Genomic DNA, 17170 nt, shown 5'->3' with positions numbered 1-17170 from the left:
GTAAATTTTGTAACAAGTCTCTTAGAAGAAAAACCTCATTCAGAAAAAAAGTAATTCATGAGTTGTGAGTGCCAATTAGTGAAATAGAAAGGTTACATTTTTTTTCCTGTATGTATAGTATTAGACCTGCCCAGCTTCAAATAATGAAAGAAAGACGAATAAAATTTGGTTTGTGCTGTTTGCTAGAACATTGTCATGTTAAATTAATGCTTAGAAAAATGCTGTCCTTGAGTCTGAAGAAGACAATACATAAGCTGAACTACTTTAAATAAATCTGTTTTAAATAAATCACTAAAACAGTGCTTAATGTATCATAAGTAGATTTACACTAAAGCACTAACATTTTAGACAATTGAGAGTTTAGACATATTCATATATGTGTATGTATGGATAATATAGATATAGATACTATGTTGTCATAATCAAAATATAAACACTGTTTTGTCAATAGTAGCAATTAGCATATCAGCTTCAGAGGGAATCAAACATACACCCAGGTATCTTAGATTGTTTCTGAAACAAGGAATAAATATTAACAATTTTTATAACAACTTGTTCTAAACTACAGAGGGAGACTGAATACAGAGGAATAATGCATCCAAAATGTATGCCATAGACCAAATTGTTCTGCAAATAATTGAAAATCAATACACAAAAGCAAGAAGAAAAAGAGGCAGGGACATCTGAAACCTGTATCCTGATTCATGCAGCAGAAAAGCCCTGAGTCACACCATTAATTGTTATTCTTTCTCTTTTCTTCTTATTTTACTTCTAATATTTTCTCCCAGACCACATAGGTTAAGCCGGAATTTCTGCTGCTCTCTTTCTCTCTCTCTCTCTCTTTTTGGCAAGCAATTGCCCTGTGCCCTGTGTTTCTATTACAAGACTGACAAAATGTCCCTTGGTTCATAGTGGGTTGTTTACTTAAAGCAAATGCAGAAAAAGCAAGAATGGAAACAGCTACCAATTGTCTCAGTAGCATTAGACAGGAGACTTAAGGGTAGAGACAACATGATCTAACACATTTCTCAGCCTAAGGACAAAAGTATTAATTCAGCCTTCAGAGCAATACTAATGCCATGGCTTTAAAAGAAAAAAAAAAAGTTTTATTTATTTACATATGTATGAGCATGGCAGTGTCTCTTGACACTGCAAATGAACTCCAGGTGCTGGTGCTACTTTTTGTATGTGGTTATATGTGGGCATTAGGGAACCGAACCCAGGCCTGCAAGCTTTGCAAGCAAATGCCATTATCACTAAACCATCTCCCCAGACCCCTAATGTCATAACTTTAAATGAAATAGGGAGGTTTCAAAGACCTGCCTGGATGGTCAGGGTGCTTTGAGCTGAATTAAGAAAGCAGGACCAACAATCAAAGCTTTAACTGTAGCGTCCATTTCCTGTGTTAGTAAGGATATGTAACAATTCCTAGTGAAAAATCCAGGGGTTTCTGTGAAGTGCTCCATCCTTTCTCAAAGGAGTGTTGTGGTTGTCATAGAGATGAAGGGACAGGTACTACTTAATTCCCAAAGAGGCTAAACAACCATGACATGAGCCATAGTTGAACCAAGACTAGCCTTTCCAAATATCAACAGCACCACACAGACCTCTCTGCCTGAATATGCCTAGAGGCAAAGCAAGTCCGCGTAGCGTGGGAAATACTGATAAACTTAAATACTACCACAAGTTCAACAGATTTTATAAATCAATTTCTATTTGTCATGATTTTTAAAATGAAAAGTAGGGGCTTTTTTCTACCTGCCATGTATATAGTTTACAAACATTACCTAAATTAAAGACACCGGGTGGACTTAGTTCTTAAAATCCCTTTGGTGTGAGTTTCAGATATGTAAATCACAAGAGAAAACCACCATGCTCAGTGCACCACCATCCCCCTTCCCAGTGTTCAACCCGCCACCTCCAGCAGGGCTCAACATCCCAGGCTCCTGGCCCTCTTACCTTGGATCCGGTGCACCGAGGCGATGTGTGGCAGGCTGCTTTCATAAGCTTCTCTGCTTTCGGGGGAAGCCTTGGTCAGGGGCAAGGCTGCTCGAGAGCCCCACCAGGGCTCCCTCCCCGCTTGCGGAGCTCCCAGGAAGTACCTGCCTGCCTCGCAGCGGCCTCCCTCGCAGGCCTGGGTGTGGAAGTGCCTCTCCTCCACCAGCCTGGAATGGTCCAGCGCAAAGCCGTAGCAGAGTGCGCTGCGGTCGGAGAACTGCCGGTAGGCGCAGGACGCATCGTGCTGGGAGCCTGGCCGCTCTGGGTCCAGAAGCTGCGGGGAGGCGGTGTCTGTCAGGGGACTTCCTCCCCACTGGCTGTCGTGATCCGACTCCGATCTTTCTGTGTGGAAGCCTGAGTACTAAAACCAAAGCGGGAGAGAATAAATAAACTAGCTAAACAAACCATAAAAACAGCTTTTCATCTAAAGTACCCTCAGGAGATGCTGGCCTGAGGCGGCGAAGTAAGACTCACTATAGCACCAGGCACCACTCACTTGGAACTAGATGATGCCTGTATAGAAAAATCCGTTTGGTTGTCAGAAAAGAGTTTTTGCAGTTACAGAACCAAGATCCAAATCCAAGTTCTTCATCACGACACAAAGTGTGGCTTAAAGAAAGATTCCAATTACTGTATATCTGTCTGCTTTCCATGTTTCTTCTTAAAGAAACAAGATAAAACCTATTCTGTTAGACTATTAACTCTGCTTTGCTGAATGTGTAGAATAATAATTAATAAGTGACTCCCTAATGCAAGTGCAATCCAATTTGCAGGGGCTTCCCAAGTTTAAGCTGGGTGTACTTCATGTTTTGAAGTGCAGCTCCACACAGGATCATGGCAGTAGTGGACACAAGCACTGTAGTCCCGGAATTAACACTGCTCACCTATTCCCAAACTATCTGGTCAGATGTTGAAACAAAAAGTAAAATCCTGGGCTGTGGACAAGGCTCAGTAATTAAAGGTACTTGTTTGCAAAACTTGCTGGTCCAAGTTTAATTTCCTAATATCCACATATGGCGAGATGCACAAAGTGAAGCATGTGTCTTGAGTATATTTGCAGCAGCAAGAGGTCCTAGTGCAACCACAATATCTCTCTCGTGCACACTTGTGCGTGCAAATAAATAAAAATATTTCAAGAAAGTAAAAAAACCTCCCAAAGAAAATAATTTCTGTCAACATGATTGTAAGAGTAGAGATTGCCTGCTATAATAATAATAGTGGTCATTTACTGAGAACTTACCATGTGCTTAGAAAGTACATGATAGTATATGTACATGTGAGCTATCAACATTTTCCATTAGAAAACAAACAGAAGGTCCAACTTTTTTCCTTGCTGGGCTGTCCTATGGAAGACACCAAAACATCCTGAGTTCTAGCTCCCTCTGCACACCCCTCCCACAGGCCATCAGCTTTTGCTCTCTGTGCACACCAGCCTCTTCCCACAAGAGAGCACCTTCACGTTCAGGATAGCAACCCCTGGCCTGCCTAAGTAGGGATCTAAGTGCTACTGTTGTGTGCTGTCATAGCAACATCTATCTCCTTGCCTCTGGGAGATTCAGACCATCAGTGCTGTTCCAAGGTAGGAGGTGTCCGGACTCCACTTGTTTTTATAAAAAAGTATAAACCAGGCCTATTTTTCAAGCACTCCAGTCAAGATTTTTGAGCCCTGTTGAGAGGGAAAAGCTTTCCCTGAGTGTACATGGGAAAGTGCTGTGGGCGCAGCAGAGAAGAGCAGTCTGTCCTTCACTCACAGAGAAAATTCAACAGAATCCAACCCTAGCATACACGAGGTGCACACTTCAAGAGCTCCCAAGGAAGAATTTAAAGGATAAGTTTCTTGTCAATAGCCTGAAAGCTACTACAGTAAGTATACTGTCCTGAGATACTCAGCACACTGAAGTTGGGTAAGTCATTTAGACCAAGACTTTAAACTGCTATGAAGTTATAGAGGAAAAGTCTAGCAGTAAATTTTTGCTTCTTAAAGAAAGCATGTGAACTTGTACTGTGCATACCACTGAAACTCTGATCCAAAATGTCTTCTTTAAAATGAACCACATTGAACACAAACTCTGGTGTGAATGCTACAACATCACTGCTCAATCTGAAATATTTCAGGTGATCTGAAGACTTGAGTAAAAAAAAAAAAAAAGAAGGCAGACAGGGAGACAGACAGACAAAACACAGAAAGAGTTCTGCAGAAGCGGGCTCCTGGTCTTCCTCGCTCTACTTCTGTCATTTACATTTACAAGCTCTTGAGTAGAGGATTTAATTTCTTTTAACAAGAACAAGGTCATAATGACAGTACTCTACCGGAGGTTGAACCAGAGTTATGGTCACATAATTGAAGAGGTTTTTCAGACAGAGAAGAAAGAGAACCTGTTTCCAGGCCTATTCCTCCTATAACTTCCCTGGTGACCTTGGTTAACTCACTTCATGTTCTCTAGCTTCCTCTGTGAAAATTATGAACTGGTCACATTCAACTTTGTCTTTTCTTTCAGTTCTAATATTCTATATGATAATTATGTATTGCCCTTTAAAGCTTATGATTTCTATGCCTGTCCTTATATTTCATTTATTTAAAAAAGATAATTGTAGCCTGGCATAATGATACAGACCTGTAATTTTAGCACTTGGGAGGCTGAGTCAAAAAGATTACAAGTTCAGGGCTGGAGAGATGGCTTAGCGGTTAAGCACTTGCCTGTGAAGCCTAAGGACCCCGGTTTGAGGCTCGGTTCCCCAGGTCCCATGTTAGCCAGATGCACAAGGGGGCACACACGTCTGGAGTTCATTTGCAGAGGCTGGAAGCCCTGGCTCGCCCATTCTCTCTCTCTCCCTCTATCTGTCTTTCTCTCTGTGTCTGTCGCTCTCAAATAAATAAATAAATAATTTAAAAAAAAAAAGATTACAAGTTCAAAACTGGCCTGAGCTACACAATTAAAACTGTCTCAAGGGAAGGAGAGATGGCTTAGAGGTAACATCGCTTGCCTGTGAAACCTAAGAACCCAGGTTCAATTCTCCAGGTCCCACATAAGCCAGATACACAAGATGGCACATGCATCAGGAGTTGTTTTGCAGTGGCAAGAGGGCCAGGAATGCCCATTCTCTCTCCCTCTCTCTCTTTCTCCTCTCTCTCTCCACCCCCCGTCTCAAATAAATATAAATAATTTTTATTAAAAAATATGTCTTGGGCTGGAGAGATGGCTTAGTGGTTAAGCGCTTGCCTGTGAAGCCTAAGGACCCTGGTTTGAGGCTCAATTCCCCAGGACCCACATTAGCCAGATGCACAAGGGGGCGCACACATCTGGAGTTCATCTGCAGTGGCTGGAGGCCCTGGGGCTCCCATTCTCTCTCTCTCTCTATCTGCCTCTTTCTCTCTCTGTCTGTCACTCTCAAATAAATAAATAAAAATAATAAACAAAAAATCTTTCTTAATAATAAATAAAGTAAAATAATATTTTTACTGGGAACTGCAACCCAAATCTAAGAATTTTTATTGCCATGGTTATGAAAAGTTATAAAGTGTGAAAATTTTACAATAATGCCAACTTTCCCTGTGAATTCCATTATGATACCATTTTATTAGAAATTACATGATGGCATTTGGGCAATAAACTATTACCATTCTAGCATATAAAGGATAAGAGCAGCCATGTGATTCTGAGACCTTCAAGGGCAAGGCAAACTACTTCCTGCCAGGCCTATGTTCCTTTCAAAATCTGTAAGTTCAAGTACAAATTATGTCACATGTAACTACAAAATCACTATTCTTAGGAGGCAGAAAACAAGACTGACTTCAAATTACATATAGGTAAAAGCCTTCTGAAGTAAAACTTGTGGGTAACAGGGTAAAGAAAGGCTTAAGATCCATGGGTCAAAAAAAAAGAGCTCATCACACAGCCAAAATCACCCTCAGAAAGAGAAGTATAAAAGAGTGTGTGTACCAGAACACAGACACAGGTCAGTGTTCAGTGGTCCATGGCACTGTCCACAGTCAAGGGAGGACCTTAAATGTGAGAAGAACAAAAAAGGAGCAGTGGATTTAAAGGTTATGATTTAATAAGAGAAGAAGGTAAGGTGGGAATGCATTTTGTTCCTCAGAGACAAAGCAGTGGGAATAAGAAGAGTAAGAAACTGATTCAGTAAGATTAAAAAAAAAAAAAAAGCAACCTTCCACCTCACCATTATCAATTCAAAGCATGGCTTTTCACAAGCTAACAGGAAAATGTGTTCTTGACAGATCGCAGTCCGTGAAGCACCAAGAAGTAAGGAAGAAATTGAGCTCCATATTAAAGCCCTGTATGGGCTGGAGAGATGGCTTAGCGGTTAAGGCGCTTGCCTGCAAAGCCTAAGGACCCAGGTTTGACCCCCCACCCCCATGTAAGACAGATGCACATGGTGGCACAGGCATCTGGAGTTTATTTGCAGTGGCTAGAGGCCCTGATGTGCCCATTCATATTCATTCTCATTCTCTCTCTCATACTTAAATAAATAAAATATTTAAAAATAAATCCCTGTATGAATATGGAAATATATACAGTTCTGATTAAATAACTAACTACAAATGGAAATTATAAAACAATACTCTAAAACTCTTAAAAACTTAGATGTGCAATGACCCTATGCAATCCTGGTCATTTATCCCAAAGAAAACTATATTCATACAAAAATCTGTACATGAAGGTCTATACTCGATAACAGTTGTCCTACTGCCATTACTAGCTTCTTTTTAATCTATTTTAAGATTACTTTTGAGTGGGTAAAACTTACAACCTTGCCCATTTTTAGGTATATAGTTAAATGGGTTACACACATTCACAATGTATGGACTGCAATCCACCTCAGAAATCTTCATCTTGCAAATCTGAAGAGTTCTTTCTTCCCTTCTTGCCCAAGCCCCTGGCAACATCCATTCTACTTTCTATGACTATGAATTTGACAATTATCCAGATCTCTCGCAGGGGCAAGCAGACATTATCTGTCTTTTTTGTGAAAGGCTTATTTCACTTAGCCAACTCATAAATACTCAACAATCTACTCAGTATTCATGGATAACTTCACTGTTTACCCATGTTGTAGCATGTGTCAGAACTGTCCTTTTTTTCTAAAGGCTGAGCAATATTCCTTTATTTGTTTATACCACATTTATTATATTCATTTGTTTAAGATTTCCCACCCTTTTGGTATGATGACATAATAAATAAGTATATGAAGATATCTCTGATTATATCCTTAACCCTGCTTCATACATCTTTAAGACCCTGTTTTCAGTATTTTTAGGTATACAAACGGAAGTAAAATTTCTGGATCATATAGAAATACTATTTCTAATTTCATGCTGCTTTCTAAAGCAGCCTTACCACTGTATATACGTTTCTCCCAATACTACACAAGTGCCTGACTTCTGTGCACCTCACCAATGCTTACTGCTTCCTCTTGGGTGCATGTGTGCATGCGCGCACATGTGTGCAGACATGCACACAAGTGCAAAAACATGCACACATATTCGTGTGAGTCTATAATAGCCATCCTAGAGGGTATGAGGTGATAGATATTTTATTTTGATTTGCATTTGCACGTCTTTGGCTGATGATCTTTCATGTAGTTATTGGCCAGTGTACATTCCCTTTGAAGAAATGTATAATGAAATTCTTTGCCAATTTACATAGTTGGGTTATTTGAAGTAGTTATAGAAGGCTTTCTTTCTTTTGCTAAACTTGTATGTAAATTTATACTTTTATCAAATTGCATGCTATGCTTTCATATTAACTTACAATTATATCTAAATAAAAAGTGAAAATAAAAGTAGAAATGGGGGGCTGGAGAGATGGCTTAACAGTTAACATTTGCCTGCACAGCCAAAGGACCCCAGTTCAATTCCCCAGGACCTACATAAGCCAGATGGCACATGCATTGGGAGTTCATTTGCAGTGGCTGGAGGCCCTGATGTGCCATTGTCTGTCTCTCTCTCCCTCTCCCTCTTTCTCTCTTCCTCTCTCAAATAAATTAAAAATAATAGCAATGGGGCTGGACAGATAGCTTTGTGGTTAAGGCACTTCCCTGTGAAGCCTAAGGACCTAGGTTCAATTCCCCAGTACCCACATAAGCCAGATGCACATGGTGGTGCATATGTCTGGAGTTCGTTTGCAGTAGCCAGAGGCCCTGGTATACCCATTCTCTCTCTCTCTCTCTCTCTTTCTCTCTCTCCCTCAAATAAATACATAAATTAAATATTAGAATCCCATGGAGACAAAGATCATGTTCTCCAGTGTCAAGATCTCACTAGGCTTTGGCTAAAAGAGAGGTTACATACATCAAATTCTTTCTAAATTAATAATGCTCATCCCACTTAAACTATGCTGACTTCATTCTCCATTAGAGAATCTGTCCTTCTTTTTCAGAAGTGAGCAAGATCCAAGGAAATAAACTACCCCTCACCCTTCAGCCAAGCCACAGCTGAAACCACAGAGGAATTGGGAGACAAGCAAGAGTACTGTTTACATGCTGTACCAGCACCAGGGTGTAGGCGACAGACCCTGAGGATATTCAACACCTACCAAAGCAGAGATCCAGAGGCTCCTAAGAGCTCATCACTGAAGTAAACTTAAAACTCACCCCCCACGGCTCAGAAAATTTTGCTGAAGAGGGGGCAGATTGTAAGAGCCACAGGTTGTGATATCATGTCCAGAGGCATTCCCTTCCCCCTAAAATAACTGACTACTGCTCCCACAATGCATAAACCACAACCTCATGGGGATTACCTGCAACCCCACTGGGGACTGTCCCCAATGGAATTGGGGCAGGGATGAGGGAAAAGAGGGTACCAACACATGATGTATCCATTTGAAACACCTTGTTAATAATAATAATAATAAACATTAAAAAAGAAAACAATAGCAATTAACCTGCATAATAAGGAAGAAAAAAATGATGACATCAAAGACTAGTTGGAAAGAAGTGGAGGGGGGATTTGAGTAGGGGAGAAGGTAAGGTTGTGGGAGGAAATTATAATCACGGTATGTTGTCAAGTATATGGAGGTTGTCAATAAATAAGTTAAATAACAGCAATGAGGATAAATCAGGAAAAACAAATGAATATGCCACAGGAAATAAAGTAAACATAATATAAAATAACATGACAGCCAGGAGGGGTAGTGCACGCCTTTAATCCCACCACTCGGGAGGCAGAGGTGGGAGGATCATCATGAGTTCAAGGCCACTCTGAGACTACAGAGTGAATTCCAAATCAGCCTAGGCTAGAGCAAGAACCTACTAATTAAAAATAAGAACAAAAATAATATGACAGTGTTAAATCAAATATCCCAACTGTGTCAATCAGTATGACTAGGCCTGAGTCATCAGTTAATATGGCTTTTCAACTTGATTCACAATACAGTGCAATATAAACAAGGCAAATATAAACAGGAAATGGAAAGCTGGATTTTAAAGTCAAACAACACAGAATTCAGGTTTAAAAAGCATTAAGTGAAACAAAACAAAAGGTGTTTTTGTTGTTAAAGGCCACTATTCACAATGAAAGCACATAACTGTTATTACTAACATAGCAATACTATCTATATAAAATAGAAACTATAAAAATGTAAGGAAAAAAGAAAAATGGATAGAAGTATTTTATATAGGAGACTAGCACACCACTCTTACGATAAGACAAGTCAAGTAAGTTAAAATATAGAGAAGAGTTTACACACAGACCCAATCTGTTGAATTTGATGGCTGCATATCAAATTTGACATACTAATAATAAAAAAGAAAACTTCTCAGTCCACATGTTTGTTTGTCACAACTGATCAACTGTCAGTTCACAAGAAAACTTTAGTAAATTTCATTAAAAAGAAATATTATAATTAACATGCTAATAAATATGAATTAAAATTTAAATAAAATAAAAATTCAAAATTATTTTAATATGAAGAAAACTATAATAACTTTTTGTGCAAATGAAAAAATATGTATTACATTAATTAAATTACAGGATTTCTGGAAAAAGGATAGCAGAAATAGTACATAATCAGTCCCACATGATACATAGGTTTCAATATTTAAATCAATTAAAATGAAACATAAATTCAATTCTCAGTTTTAAAATTGTGAAGAACTAAATCTAATCACAGTGAAAATTTTTCAAAGGTACAGAATATTTATAAGAAATATTTTAAAACTCTATGAAAAGATATTTAACTTCTTAGTAAGATCAATGCAAACTAAACCAATATTTCTAAGCTGTCAGATTAGCAGCAACTCAAGACAGGCAATGCATAGGTAGGCAGGTTGGGGGAACAGCTATCCCCACTTATTGTCAGTGGGAATGCACAAACAGCCCTTGTGCAAGGAAATTCAGTAGCACCTATAATCTGTATCACTTACCTGTCAACCAAGAAGCACCTCACTTCTAAGAAGCTACCATACAAATATGGCTCTAACGACAGAAAATAATTATATACAAGACATCACAATTTGTATTGACACATATTAGAAACCATCACAATGATTTTGGAGAGATGACTCAGTGATTAAAGGTGCTTCCTTGCAAAGCCTGTTGGCCCTGGTTTGATTCCTCAGTCAACGTAAAGCCAGATGCACAAAGTGGCACATGTGTCTAGAGTTCACTGGCAATAGCAGGAGGCTCTGGCACACCTATACTTTCACTCACTTTCAGTCTACTTCCTCTCGGTCTGTCTCTGTCTGTCTGTCTGTCTCTCTCTCTCTCTCTCTCTTTCTGTCTCTCAAATCCATAAATAATATTAAAAAAGAGAAATCACCCCCATGTTCAAATACAGAATATTATTTGAAGAGTAGAATGCACAATGGAGAAGTAGCTGCTTTTTAACAAAAGAAAGCACACATGGAAGAGAATTAAGAACACATAAATAGCTGGATGTGGTGGTGCGTGCCTTTAATCCCAGCACTCAGGAGGCAGAGATAGGAGGATCACCAGGAGTTCAAGGCCACCCTGAGATTACATAGTGAATTCCAGATCAGTCTGAGCTACAGTGAGATCCTACCTCCAAAAAAAAAAAATTATATATGTGTGTGTGTCTGTGTGTTTGTGTATGTGTGTCTAATATGCTATCTATCATGTTAAAAATAAAAGTAAACATATGTGTGTGTGTGTGTGTGTGTGTGTGTGTGTGTGTGTGTATACACACACACATATATATCTCCTAGCTTTTGCAGAAAGAACCCCAGGGACAAACCAGAAAACATGTAAACCTATGAGGGGGAGAGGGGGACAAAAGAATCGAGAAGGGAAATATAAGCATATCTCCCAGCTGATCTGCTAAAAGACCCAGAGGCACTTGCATGCCAGCAGTATATGCACCCTTAGTGTGTGAATCTTTGTTTATAAATACCATTCTTGACTAAAAGGGATGAGGGCTCCTTGAAGGAACTATTCATTCCAGGGCTGAAGTAGGGAAGGTATCACAGGTATCTGAAACTACTTGGTGACCACAAAGTAGGAAAGTGCTCAAAAAATAAAATGATGGGAATATGTCAAAAAAGTTAAAAGCTTTAAGGAATTCCCATTTACCTTTATGGAAAGCTTAATCTAAAGCTAATAATAGCAGCAATAAATGATTACAATACAGCGCACACAACAGGAATCAGTGAGTTCACGCTGATAAGCAAACAGATGAAAGAGAAGGGACCTTCCTCACAGTAGAGTATCAAGTGGTTAGCACAGTTTGAGAAGCAAAGTAAGCATTTCACAATCAACCTAATAAAGACCCCTTTGAGCATGACTCATCATAGATGATAAACCTAGGTAAATTTATGAGAAACAGGATATTTTCAGGGTCATAAACAGTCAACTCAAAAGATTGCTTTTTAATTGAAAAGGAAAAACGAGCAGTCAGTATAAACTAGAGAAATCAGATCATACCTTGATCTGGTGATCAACATTAATATCCCCAACCAAGTCATGAAAGACTGATCCTCTGGTCTGCAGATATCATGCTACTTATGTAAGAATTCCAGAGGGGAAAGGTGATGACTTGCAGTCTAACAATAAGGAAGTAGCACACACACTGACGAAACAGTTTTTTAAGAGAACTGGATATCCTTCTTCACAAATGCCAGTGACATGAAAGAAACAGCCAAAAGATGGAACTATTCGGATGACAGGAGATCACAGAGATATGACTACTATATGCAGTACAAGATTCTGGGTGGGAAATTGACCGCAGGGAAATAAATGCTACTGGTTCAATATTATATATATAATGTCAGGCTAAATAAAAAATATTTATTAATGTGAACTATCTTGAGTTTGCTAATTGTGCTATGGTTATGTATTACTTAATCCTCATGACACCCCTCTAGTTTATTGCAATGTTTTTTATTTATTTATTTTTTTCTTAAGATAGGGTCTCACTCTAGCCCAGGCTGACCTAGAATTCACTATGTAGTCTCAGAGTGGCCTTCAACTCATAGCAATCCTCCTACCTCTACCTCCCAAATTCTGGGATTAAAGGTGTGTGCCACCATGCCTGCCTGACAACCCTCTAATTTACAGTTGAACAAATAGAAAATACTATTCACTAAAAGTGTATGTTCCCCAAATTCATATGTTGAAGCTCAAAGACCCATTGGATGATGTTAAGAGGTGCAGACTTTGAGAGATAATTAGATCCTGAGGGCGGGGACCTCATATTGGGATTAGTGTTCTCATAGGAAAACAAAACCCGAGGTGGTCTCTGGGCACCATGTGAATTCACAGGGTAAAGACAGCCTCTGAAAACCAAGAAGCCCTCATGAGAACAAATTAGCTGGCCATTCACCTTGGACGCTCCAGGTTCCAGAACGTTGAAGAACAAATGTCTGCTGTTCAAGTTGCCTAGTTTCAGTATCTTCTATTAGCAGCCTGAGCAGATAAACACAACAAGGCTAAGTAATTTTTCCCAAATCACTCAGCTTGAAAATGGAGCCAGAAGGTCCAGATGTTGTATAATCTGTACCTTTAAATGATGTGTGTATCAGCTACTTTCTCGTTGCTGGGACAAAACACCTGATCAGAAGCAGCTCATAGGAAGAAAGGGTTTCTTTCAGACTTGCAGTTCTAGGGGAAGTTTCATCATAGCAGGGAAAGCATGGCAAAGCAGAAACTGGGAATCACAGCCTATTACAGCAGGTGGAAGGTGGCAAAGAGAGTGAGCCAATCTCTGACAAGGGCGGCTTGGGCCATAACACCGAAAATCCTGCACCCAAGAAACACACCTCCTCCAACAAGGCTCCCTCTCCAAAATGCCTCCAGCAAGGCACAAATAATTCAAAATACATGGGCCTTGAGGAACATTTCATTCAAATCAACACACTACTAACTAAAACTGCCATTTCATTTTTTTTGAGGCAGCTCAACAGACTGCCTTTTATTATGTGAGAGTGAGAGAGAGAGATTGAGAATTGGCACACAAGAGCCTCCAGCCACTGCAATTGAACTCCAGACTCATGCACCCTCTTGTGCAAATGTGCAACCCTGCACACTTGTGTCACTGTTTATCTGGCTTACATGGGACCTGGAGAGTTGAACATGAGCCTTTAGGTTTCACAGGTAAGCATGTTAACCACTAGCCATCTCTGCAGCCCATTTCTGATCACCATCTAAATGCTTATTGAATTTAGTCATATGATACAATGTGTTTAATATCTTTTACATCCAAGCTAGTTAGCTATGTAGCCAATTTAGTACTACATTCCTCCCTCCCCCTAAAAATCTAATTCTTATTGTGCTATGGTTATGAAGAGAATATTTTTGTCCTCACAAAATATACCTTGAGATATATTTAAAAGTGTACATAAGTTGCCATCACATTTATAATTTACTCCAAAACTTCAGAAAAAATTAATGAGGGAAAAGAAAGGAAAACTGAGAGTTAGAGTTAAAAAATGATAGACAGCTCAGCAGGTTTTCGGTTTTTTGAGGTACAGGGTGGCCTTGAACTCACAGCAGTCCTCCTACCTCAACCCCCAAGTGCTTGGATTAAAGGTGTACGTCACCATGCCCAGTGAGTTTAAGTATTTGTTTGCATAGCTTGTTGGCCAGGGTTCACTTCCCCAGCATCAATGTAAAGCCAGATACAAAGGGGCACTTGCATCTGCAATGCACCAGCAATGACAGAGGGTGGACCACGAGATCCAAAACCCATGGGCCAGCTAGTCTGATGTTCCTTTGCAGTCTGGCAGTTCATTTGCAGTAGCAAAAGACCCTGTCTCAAAGGAGGTGGAGCACAAATAACTGTAGGCTGTTCTTCAACCTCTACACACATGTAGTGGTATGCCCACCTACACATACACACACACGCACACACACACACCTGCACATAAATTTTAAAAAATTTAAATAACAAAGCAAGTACAGTACAATAAGCACTGTTGGCTCAATTGCAGTATGCAGGAATATCCTGGAGTCCTCTTGCAAGCTTTGTGTACTTACATAATCATTTCAAATAAATATTTGGGAACCAAAAATCCTATCAACTTATTGTTTAGAATGATTTCAGATAAAGCCCTTTATAAAATTAGCACTTTTCTAAAGAAATAGAAACTTGCTCTAACAAAACTGTAACTTCATTGCCCAAATATCTTTGTTCTTGTTACTGATTGCTAATACTTTGAACATAAAAATGTAGCTCAAAGTTATAAAGTAAAGATACCAATAAAAACTAGTATTAGACTCAAATGGGGGAAGGCCTTGATCTACTGTCAAAAGATCACTTTGCTTGGATTAGGATTGCCACTTGTAGAAAAGGAATAGACTATGTTTTAGGATTAGTGAGAATTAAACAAATAACACAACATAGTCTGGGTATAGTGACTTGGACCTATGATTCTGACACTGGAGACTGAGGCAGGTGCATCATCATGAGTAGGCCAGCCTGGGCTATAGAATGAGATCCTGACTCCTAAAAGAAAAAGAAAACACAAACAAACAAAAATTAAGGCTATAGACATTCACTTAATATGTAAAGGTCCTTGATTAATCACTTTCACTTGTATAGGCAAGTATTGTTAACATAAAACCATACTGTAAAAATGACAGGTCCTATAAACTGTATCACCTAGAGGCTATTTTCTGATTCATTTTATAGGCACAGAAGAGATTGAAATACATGGAGTTGGACAATGGGGTGCATGTTTTTTTTATTTATTTATTTATTTATTTTTGGTTGTCTTGCTCTAGCTCAGGCTGACCTGGAATTCACTCACTATGTAGTCTCAGGGTGGCCTCAAATTCACAGTGATCCTCCTACCTCTGCCTTCCAAGTGTTGGGATTAAAGGCATGCATCACCAGACTAGGCTAGGGGGTGCATGTCTTTAATGCCAGGACTCAGGAGGCATAAGTAGGAATACTGCTTGTGAATTCAAGGCTATCCTGGGCTACAGTGAGACCCTACCTCAAAAAAAAATTGGGCTGGAGATTTGCTCAGTGGTTAAAGGCACTTGCTTACAAAGCCTAACGGCCTGGGTTCAATTCCACAGTACCCATGTAAAGCGAGATGCACAAAGTGTTGCATGCATCTGGAGTTCATTTTCAATTGCAAGAGGCCCTGGAGTGACCATTTTCATATTCTCTATCTATCTATCTCTATGTCTTTCTATCTCCTTGCATATAAACAAGCAAATAAATAATAAATAAAATATTTTCAGAACTTTAAAAAAATAAATAAAAAATTAAAAAATAAAATATATGTTATAAGTTAAGCAATTTATCATTTCCAAATGAAAAAGAAAACCAAGCATGGTGGTTCATGCACTCCAGAAGCTGAGGTAGGAGGATTGCTGTGAGTTTGAGGCCACCCTGACACTACAAAGTGAATTCCAGGTCAGCCTGAGCTAGAGTGAGACCCTACCTGGAAAGACCAAAAAAAAAAGTAAAAGAAAGACCACCAGACCACTAGCAAATTACCTAAACACAGGGTTTTACTAGAGATAAAGCAATGCTTCATGTTAAAATGTACGTTGTTAATTTACATGTTGATTAAAAGCCTAAGAATGTGGTGGTAAGACCATGGAAGATTAAGAATCATCATGGGCTGGGAATCTGTCTCAGGAGTAAAGGTACTTGTTTGCAAGGCCAGCTGGCCAGGATTCAATTCCCACTACCCACATAAAGCAAAGCCAGATGCATAAAGTGGTGCATGCATCTGGAGTTTGTTCATAGTAGCTATAGGCCCTAGTGTACTCACAATCTCTTAATCTCTCTCTTCACAAATATATGTAGGCATTTATGCATTCATATATGTATGCATAAATAAAAAAAAATATTTTTCAAAAAAGATTTGTCATCAATGAGGCCATGTAAAAGCTTGAGGTTGATTTCCCCTGGCCATTCAAGTGAAATAAAACCATGTTTTGAGCTCCTAGATACCTGCTCTTCTATGAAAATATAACAACTTTCTCCCATATTTAAAGCCAGGCCACTAAATTACTGAATTTTCTATTTTAATTAGTTTACATCTATCAAAGAAAGTTCACTCAAATTAATGTTTGCAGAAACTTCTGTTTTCATTTCTTAGAAAATGTGTTGTCATTCTGAGTACCATACACCTTAATTAACCCCAGTCTGCTATTTAAATTTAAATTTCTAAACAAGAATTTCATTTGTGTATTTAAAAATAAATCAGATGAAGGCTCTTGATTTCATAAAACACAAAACCAAATGCTACCCACCAGCTCAACCTCTGGGTCCAGCTCATAAAAGAACCATTCCAGAGACTGGTACTTTACCAGGTTAAAGGTCTGAGCCATCCATTAGGTCTTAATATACAGTCAATGGAAACTATTTTTTGAATACTATTTTCAGGTCAACCTGCCAACGGATATGAAAAATAAAGCTCTCTGTTCTTCAAGGTGTTCATATTAGGATGAGTATAAATAATGCATAGAAAATAACCTTAATATGTTAGAAAGTGGTAAATGCTTGAATACAGAGGGAAAGGAGTTGAAAGAAGGGAAATGTTAGTCTCTCCTTTAATATTTTAAGTTAAGCAGGGTAAATGAACTACAACTGAGTAAAAGACAATAGTACTGTATAATTTGCATATGCTAAGTAAAGCCTATAACAATAGTTCCCTTAGGAAATGCTTGTTATCTCTTATTCACTATGCTAAGATTCCACAGATGTAGTATTATTGAATGCTGGCATCTTAAAAGTCT

The 17170-nt window shown here is 38.9% G+C and overlaps 1 protein-coding gene across 7 annotated transcripts in view; it reads right to left on the bottom strand.

The window, feature by feature from the left end:
* The window catches only part of Sim1 (SIM bHLH transcription factor 1), a 79555-nt gene that overhangs the window by 1873 nt on the left and 60512 nt on the right, over positions 1-17170 (bottom strand). For 4 of the 7 annotated variants that reach the window (XM_045155459.1, XM_004660599.2, XM_045155460.1 and 1 more), the window contains one exon: positions 1960-2359. In XM_045155459.1, the coding sequence (XP_045011394.1) occupies positions 1960-2359 (400 nt within the window). The remainder of the gene's footprint in view (positions 1-1959; positions 2360-17170) is intronic. The other 3 variants (XM_045155461.1, XM_045155462.1, XM_045155464.1) reach the window with 3 other exon arrangements.

The sequence above is a fragment of the Jaculus jaculus genome, chromosome 7 (assembly GCF_020740685.1).
Source record: "Jaculus jaculus isolate mJacJac1 chromosome 7, mJacJac1.mat.Y.cur, whole genome shotgun sequence".
Classification (NCBI taxonomy): Eukaryota; Metazoa; Chordata; class Mammalia; order Rodentia; family Dipodidae; genus Jaculus; species Jaculus jaculus.
This window is presented reverse-complemented; position numbering and strand designations above follow the sequence as displayed.